This window comes from Corapipo altera, unplaced genomic scaffold (assembly GCF_003945725.1).
Source record: "Corapipo altera isolate COAL_440 unplaced genomic scaffold, ASM394572v1 113, whole genome shotgun sequence".
Lineage (NCBI taxonomy): Eukaryota > Metazoa > Chordata > Aves > Passeriformes > Pipridae > Corapipo > Corapipo altera.
The window spans coordinates 11,774,191-11,782,721 of record NW_020884895.1 but is presented as its reverse complement, the minus strand read 5'-3'; the positions used below and the strand labels follow the sequence as shown (position 1 = coordinate 11,782,721).

The 8,531-nt window shown below is 49.9% G+C and overlaps 1 protein-coding gene across 9 annotated transcripts in view; it reads left to right on the top strand.

The window, feature by feature from the left end:
• MBNL1 (muscleblind like splicing regulator 1) overlaps window positions 1-8,531 on the top strand; it is a 56,413-nt gene that overhangs the window by 26,283 nt on the left and 21,599 nt on the right. For all 9 annotated transcript variants that reach the window (XM_027647692.1, XM_027647690.1, XM_027647689.1 and 6 more), the window contains exons 2-3: window positions 5,292-5,462; window positions 7,436-7,636. In XM_027647692.1, the coding sequence (XP_027503493.1) occupies window positions 5,292-5,462; window positions 7,436-7,636 (372 nt within the window). The remainder of the gene's footprint in view (window positions 1-5,291; window positions 5,463-7,435; window positions 7,637-8,531) is intronic.

The window sequence follows — 8,531 nt, the reverse complement described above, 5'->3', positions numbered from 1 at the left end:
GCCCAGCACCACCCAGCACTGCCCAGCACCACCCAGCACTGCCCAGCCGTGCTCCCCTGCCATGCTGACAGGGTCGGGACCACACGTGTCCCCACAGCTGTGTGCACCCCATCCCAGCCCAGAACCCATCCGGGTGTAAGGGGCAATGCTGACACCAGTGACATGGTACCTTACTGCCAGCAGTGTCCCTGGGCAAGTAACCCTGCTGTGGGGAACCCCAACCTGAGGCTCAGCAGGTGCTAGAGGCAGATGTGGCTCTCTGTGGGAGAGGAGGGATCGGGTTGGGTGTCACACTGGGTGACAGGCTGCGGGGTCCTCTCTGCCTTCTGCGCCCCAAGAGGACTCTGGCTCAGGGTTTCTGAGGACAGGCCATCCTGGCTCTGGCAGTGCCTCTGTGCAGGGCAGCTGGGGCTCCCTCTGGTCCCTACCCTGGCACGCCACATCCTGACGGGTCATACCTGGAGGATTAATGACCTTGCAAGAGCAGTTTGATAATTAGACTTGATTTGTTGCATCACCAGGCTGTGCTTTCCGAGAAAGTTTTAGACTGGAGCAAAGTGCACCAGGGTGGTGAGTTTGCTGCTCTTCTGCTGCATGGTAGATCTTTCTGAGGAAGTGTTGGGAAATAATTGTTTTGAATTTGTATTGGTTCAAAGTTTAGGTGGTTACTGAAAGCCATGGATGTTTGCAAGCTCTTAAAACAGCTTTGAAGTCAGGGATCTGCCTTTAAGGCCTCGGTGCAAACACCTGCACTGTGCCAGTGGAGAGTGCATGAGGTGGGGTTTACACGTACCCTGCTTACAGCAAAGGCAGGACCAGTGGCACCATGATGGCTGCAGCAGGAGAAGGAACTTGCTGTCTCAGAAGGGACTCCCAAGAAAGCTTTTCCTTTATTAAATATGCCATCAGGGTGTTTTCTGGAATGAGATTACTATCAGGGAGCAAGAATTGCTGTTGTATCTCTAACATTTTGTGTGGGATGTGAAAAACGGGGTGTGCTGTGCTTTGCAGAAGGCGGGTGTTGTGGGGGTGAGCCTGGTGGTGACTGCACAGAAATGGGCTCGCTGTGCTCTTGTCTGACACAGTCAGGTGTAACCTCACAATCCAACACGTTTGTCAGGATCCAAGTCTTGTAGAAATACCCTGTATTTTCCGAATGCAGAATTTTGGGGAGTGGTTTTTCCAAGGTGGGACTGACAGGTTTCTTTTCTCTCTCGAGCTTGGCGTGTTTTGCACAGTTCTGAAAGTATTCACATGAAATGCCTATGCTTTGTGGGGAATAAAACCACATTGCATAGCTGGGGGATGCTTCTGGTCTGTGGGAAGGTGCCTGGGATCACATACATGTTCCTGCTCCCCTGAAGGCAAGGGAAAAAGTCCGCCCTAACTGAGTCCTGATCACCAGACTGTGCTGAGCCCTGCGCTGCACCTGACGAGGTGTCGCAGAAGGCTAAACATGCCAAGGTCAGGCACATCCCAATCCCACAATCCAGTGGATGGCTCTTCATTTTTAGCAATGGAAGTGAATTGTACAGAGGAGGAAATAAATTCGTGTATTAAACACCAAGAAAAAATGGAGGGTCATAATGAGGTGAGAATATTTACTGCTGCAGGGAGAGCAGAGGCAAACGTGTGCTTGCCCCGTGTTTCAGTAGGAATTCCAAGTGCAGCAGCTGCTGCAGACACGGTGCTGTGTGGCTGTTGGAGGGGCTGGCACTGGGCTGGGCCGGGCACGCTGCCTGACGCTGCTCATCCCAGAGCCGGAGAAAACATCATGTGAGAGAGCCGGGAACGCCAGGCTGGCCCTCTGCCCCTCTCTCTGCTTGTCTTGAGGGACCAGAGACCTGTGGGGCCTCTGCTGAGGAGTGTACTGGGGAGCCTCAGGAGCATTTGTAGTAAGTTATAGTCCAGCAGGACTGTGGTAAAACCCCCCCGGTGTTCTGGTGCAGCCCATGGGGACACTGCGGCGTGAAACTGCCCCTCTGCATATGCTCAGGGATAGGATTCTTTTTGTGATGACTGAAAGAGGGTTCAGAAAAGGTTCAGAGAGATGAAAATCTGCCTTGAACTCTGTTGACTGCAGTTACTGGGATCCAGTAACAAGGTAATTAGGAGCTGCTTGCCCGCAGGGTGGAGGGGATGAATGCTGCCCGTGTTCTGGGCAGATCTGGGACAGGGGTTTGCAGCCTGCGGTTTCCAGCTCCTGGGCGCTCTGTGGACCATTTGTAAAGGTCCATGGAATGAAAGTAAAACAAGAAACCCTGCTCTCAAACAGACAAGTCTGCATTTCTTTTAGGGAATTTGCTAAGATATGCAAATTTTAAAAGACTGAAGGTTAAAGGTGCCCTGGGCACGAAAGCCACACGCAAACAAGGAGGATGTAAATGTTTTGATAGTAGCTGGTGATAACAAAGCATGAGCAGTTTACCTGGGGATGTGGTATATTCTTGTAGTCTTTAACTCAGAGTAAATTGTTTTCCTTGAGAACCAGCTCCTAAGTGGATAGAAATGATGGCCTCGATGGGGAAGCAGCAGCAGGGCTCCTTGTTTCCCGGGAGCCAGAGGACATTGCATTAGATCTCGAGAATGGGTTTTTATGGCTTTTAAAGCATTTGAGTGTATGAAGTACATTAAGTGGTCGGGATGTACAACATGTACTGCCAGGCTTTGGATCCCATCCAGAGAGCTGTGGGGCAGCCTAAACCCCAGCACTGAAATGAGGACATTGAGTTTAATCTGCATTTTGGAATCAGGTTTGTTAACTGCTCCTCTCTGATTCCAGCAACACACGTTGTAGTTCCATGTTACTCGTTTAGCAGTAATTAGCTCTGATTTTTACACTGTGCTCACGTAAGATCTCATTTCCGAGGCAGCTGTTAAATGTGTCAGTCTGCCCCGTGTTACTGAGGAGTAGCAACACCTAACACGGGGTTAGTGTTGAGAGAAGAGGTGATTTAAATGAAGCTGTTCCGAAGTGCAGGCCTTTACCTGCCAGTTCACACAGTGCTCACTCTGGGGAGCCTGGGGGTGCTGAAATGAGTTGGTTTAGCTGTTAAAGGAGAGAACTGGGGGTCATTTGCCCCAAAGCACCCCTCGAGCTGAGAGCTGCCTTCCCTGAGTGAAGGCTGCCGGGTGACAGCTGGGAGATGTCCCAGGCATCGCTGGGCTGTCCGGCCCAGGCTGTGCTGGCCCTTGGGCAGCTCTGGCCACTGCCCCAGGGTGTCAGGTGCCAGCTTTGGTCCCTGTAGACAGGGACGGGGCCGCCCTCTGGGGCTGGGGGTGTCTAGGGAGCACCCATGGATGGAGCAGCCAGCAGCACATGAGCATTTCCAGGCATGTACAGGTGTATTTACACACGTATGAAACCCTGCCTCAGTTAACAGGGACTAAAACTCTCACTGTGTGAGCACTGATCTCTGTGGCCACCACTTCTGCTAATGCATTGTCGCTGTTTGTTACTGGAGTATCCAAATCCTTGTTTGCTTTAGGAAGCTCCTTTCCCCTGGAATAATATTTCCTCAGGCAGCACATGTTTTTTTCCCTGTCTTATCTACAGTACAGTTGTTGGCTTTTTGGCATTCTCTGGCCCCTGTCTTGATTGCTTTCCAACACTTGGGGATGTTATTAGGAAGATATTCTTGCAAGTGACTTCAGTGGTACTCTCCAAACATCACCTCTTCTGAGGACAGCCCACAGCCCCCTCAATCCCAGCCCACAGCCCCCTCAATCCCAACCCACAGCCCCCTCAATCCCAGCCCATAGTCCCCTCAGTCCCAACCCACAGCCCCCTCAATCCCAACCCACAGCCCCCTCAATCCCAGCCCACAGCCCCCTCAATCTCAGCCCAAAGGAGCCCCATCCTGGGCTCTGTCAGGGGACAGCAAAGGGCCCCCATCCAAGGGCTTGGGGGAGCCCCCCAGCTCTTGCCAAAACCAAGAGCGATGTCCCCCTCCCCTGCTGCCCCACAGGGGGGTTTCTGGGTGTCAGTGCACATGATCAGGGCATGTGGACCTTCTGGTCCACCAACACCCACGCAGTCATTGTCTCCAGATCTCTCTAAGTGCTCTCCATAATTGTGGTGTGTTGCCTGAAGACAGACACAAAACTTGGCATATTTTTCTTTTATCGGGTCTGTCTTCCTGAACAGGGATCACTCAGATGGCAGCTGAATAACTATGAAAATGAGTTTTAAGAAGGTTGCAGTGCCAGAGGAGAGATGGACTGGGAGAGGGGCAGCAGCAAACCTGTTATCCCAGCCTTTAGGGCAGACAAAAATCATCCTACAAATTAGATTTCTGGCAGATCGTTTAACAAGGATAAATTTTAACTTTCTGAGCAAAATTGCAGCATAAGGTCAAACTGTATTGAATCAATTTTTTCCCTGATAAAAACGATTTCTTACTCAAATTAAGTCTGTCTTTTGCCTTGTCATTGTTCTTGTTTGGATTTATTTCAAAGATGAATGAGTAAAGAAAAAAAATGTAATTTAAGGAATCTGGTTGGTTGGTTGGTTGTTTTTTTTTTCAGAAAAGAATTCAATTGTCCTTTTTAATTGTGGGGGGTTCTTTTTAATTTTTATTGTTGCCATCCCTTTAGTAAAAGTATGTGCTTGGTGTTGAAGACTTTAAAGAACAATTAGTTTGTAAAGCTTCCGAATTAATGAACTTGCATTTTCTGAAGGCTCCTGTCATGTGGCATCACAACTCCGTGCTGTGAGAGAAGGGGAGGTGCAGTGGGGTCTGGGTGTGCATCGTGCACAGGGTTGTTGTTTGTTTCTGGATATCAATGGTTGTCACACTGCTGAACATCCTTTCATCCTGGTTAAACTGGTGCATGAAATTTGTTGTTTACAACATATGGAATTTCGTAAAAAATTTAGAAATGAGGCAGTTCTGGTTTTCCTGTTTGGTTTGCACGATCACAACAAAAACACATCCTGTGGAGGAGGTTTCCCTCAAAGATGCTGCATCCCGGGTCTAGTGAAGTGCAGTGGTGCTGGTTTCTCTCCTGGAGCAGGAGTGTGTCCCCACAGAGGAGGGACATGCTCTGCTTTCAGAACAACTCCTATTTGCTCACCTTCAGGAACTTTAAAAAGAAACAGCATGTTTCAGAGTTGTGCTGCAGAAATCCATGGCTCAGAAAAGCAGAGGAAGCAGCAGATAAAGGGACTGTGAAGTGGCTCTGGGCAGTGTGTGACAGCCCTTTCCCCTGGCTGTGTTTGCTGTAGCCAATGACATAAGGAACAAAGATGCACCCACAGCTTCTAATCCAACTCTGTCAATTCTCTTCAGGGTCGGTGTTCGAGGGAAAACTGCAAATATCTTCACCCACCACCACACTTAAAAACGCAGCTGGAGATCAACGGCCGCAATAACCTGATCCAACAGAAGAACATGGCCATGCTGGCCCAGCAGATGCAGCTCGCCAATGCCATGATGCCCGGAGCCCCTCTGCAGCCTGTGGTACGTGTCTGGGGCTCCCACCAGGGAGGATGGGCTCCTCGGGCTGAGGGCAGGCAGCACAGGCTGGCACACTGAGATCCCACAAAGGTCAGGAACGGGTGGAGAGATCAACTGCAGAGAAGTGCTGGTCTGTGTGTCTGTGCTGTGTCATTCCACCTTGCCTGAAGTAATATTGTTAATTCATTTTGTTAATCTTTGGTTAATGTAATTCATTTTTTGCAGCTTATTTCTTAAAGTTTACAATGTGAGTGATCTGCGTAGGATTTTCATTTTCTTTGCAATTTCACGTGCTCTAAGAAACTCTTGGCTTTGAGAAGATGCCCACTTGATGTTTTCCCTTCACTCAGGGGAACCTTCCCAGGGAATTGCTTCCTGGAATTAGACTTTGGTTTAGTGGGAGCTGGGCTCTGCTAGACCATGGCTGTGGTACTAGTACATGAGCAGGGGAAGTGTGCATGTCCTGCCTTGCACCTGTACAGCACATCACAATGTACCTGTGAGCTTCAGAATAGTGTGAAGTGGCTCTGATAACATATGCTGTTACTCTGCAGTGGTTGAAAGGCTGCAGGATATTTATATTGGTATAAAATGAGCTCAATAGAAAATAAATGGGATAGTCTTCTATTTACTGTACAGTGAGTGTATTGGGCTGAAATCAAACATTGATATCCCTTAAGTTACACACTAGCAGACTGGTTCGTAGTTCTATTTTTAATGTTCATTATTACCTAGCTGATAACACAGTAATGAAAAGTTCAGTTAATTAATAGTATTTATAAGACTGCTATTTCATTTCCTGTAAAATCTGCCTGTTTGTTTTTCATTCACATGGATGAAAATCCAGAAGTGTTACAGACATTATCACCATTTACACAACTCTCAGTCTACTTTCTCCAGTAATCCCTTCATGTTTTTGTCCAGTGCTTCCAGTGGCCCTTGCTTCCAAACAGATCAGTCATTTCCTCAGGAATACAGAAACATGCAGCATTCTGTGCTGTCTGCCTTAAGTTGATATGAAACAGAGAAAGAGTTCTGTTAACTCTGTAGTTGTTTTTCCCTCTAAAAATTAGTTTGGAAGAAAAACCTAAATGCCTTGACTAACTGCTTTATTTAGATAATGAAAGATAAACAGTCCTGGCTGAATTTTATTTGGCAGTTACACTGTGTGTTCGAGGGCAGGAGGGTTATTTAATCCCTGCTGCAGTCTAGCAGCTCTGTTGTTGGGTTTCACGACATTATTTGGGCTCTGCACCCAATTATCTTCACACTGTAGCACAGGCCACAAGGGCACCAGTCTCTTTTCTGAAAACATGCAAACACAGTAAAGAAAATTATGTTTGCATATGCTGTCTCCCTCTGGTTTAGTGTTTTAGCCTGACTAAAGCACCTCCCTGATGCAGTGAGTGTCTGAGTATCTGCATGGCCAGCCTGTTGACTTCTGGGAAAAGAATGGATCGTGGTTGGCTGCTCTTGTTCCTGTATGAAACCTCTACAACTCCTGAGCCAGCTCTGGCTGCCACCAGGGTCAGAGAGGCTTTGCCTGTGCCTGAAGTTGAGCTGATGCTGTACTGGGGCTTTCAGATGCCTTTTCCCCCAGAGCGGGCACTTGTGCCCGCTGTGGTCATGTTCCCCTGGCAGTCCCAGACTGCCCCTGGCCCCACAGAGTGTTGTTCATTATGGCATTGCTGGAGTGTGGATCCCATGGGAGTCTGCTCCAGGAGCTGCCACGTGCTGTGGGCGTGCAGGGAAGCTGGAGCAGGAGAAGCAGCAAGGCTGGCAGGGATGCCCATCCCCGCGGTCTTGCTCTTTTGTGACATCTGCACAGGTGTTCCCCATGTCCCTCAAACATGACAAATACTTCTTTCCCATTAGTAGCAGAGACCTTGTTCTGCTCCAGGGGATGGCCAAAAAGGTATGGTGGCAGCACGATAAGTGCAGATATTAAGTGTCTGTCCCCTTGTCTCTGCCCACAGCCAATGTTTTCCGTGGCACCGAGCTTAGCCACCAACGCGTCAGCCGCCTTCAACCCCTACCTGGGGCCCGTGTCCCCTGGCCTGGTCCCTGCAGAGATCCTGCCCACGGCCCCCATGCTGGTGACAGGGAACCCCGGGGTGCCGGTTCCTGCCGCTGCCGCCGCCGCTGCCCAGAAGCTGATGAGGACAGACAGGCTGGAGGTAGGAGCCACTTGGTGTAACTTACTCTCACAAGTGTATCATGTATTATGTCTCCTAGATATGAAATATTCTTCTTGTGAAAGCAAATAATGCGGGTTTCACTTGGGCTGATAATGTGGTATCTTGGTGACGGGTGTGAACAAGGAGTGACTGAGTGATTGTACAGTAAGTTCATGCTGCTGTTCTGCTTCTGACCCTCCCTCGCAGAAAGAAATGGAAATATTCAGGAATGACCATGGTGGCAGAAAGAGTGCAATGAAACTGGGTTAAGTGTGTGCCCAGGAGGTGTTAATGTGGTGGGGGCAAAGCTTTAGCTGCCTGGGTGCAGGATGACTTTCAGCCTCTCTTGCTTTGGCTTTGGGCAGATGGTGCCCACACTCCCCCGCCGGCCTCCTGTGCCTGCTTATCATCCTCGCTACAACCCTGACGAGTGTCGGTGCTCTCGAGCTGGTGCTCTCCCTTGCTCTGAATCTTTCTTATCTGAAAGGCCTGACAGTGTTTTCGGCACCTTATCGGTGCTGCGGCAGCGTGGGCGGTGAGCCAGCGACTGCTGCCTCTGCTGTGTGCTGGGGGCACAGCCCGTGAGCACAGCCCATGGGCACAGCACAGATCACAGCCTGGGGGCACAGCCCGTGAGCACAGCACAGACCACAGCCCATGGGCACAGCCTGGGAGCACAGCCCATGGGCACAGCCTGGGAGCACAGCACAGACCACAGCCCATGGGCACAACCCATGAGCACAACCCATGGGCACAGCCTGGGAGCACAGCCGTGAGCACAGATCACAGCCTGTGGGTACAACCCATGGGCACAGCTTGGGAGCACAGCACAGATCACAGCCTGTGGATACAGTTTGGGAGCACAGCACAGATCACAGCCTGTGGGTACAGCTTG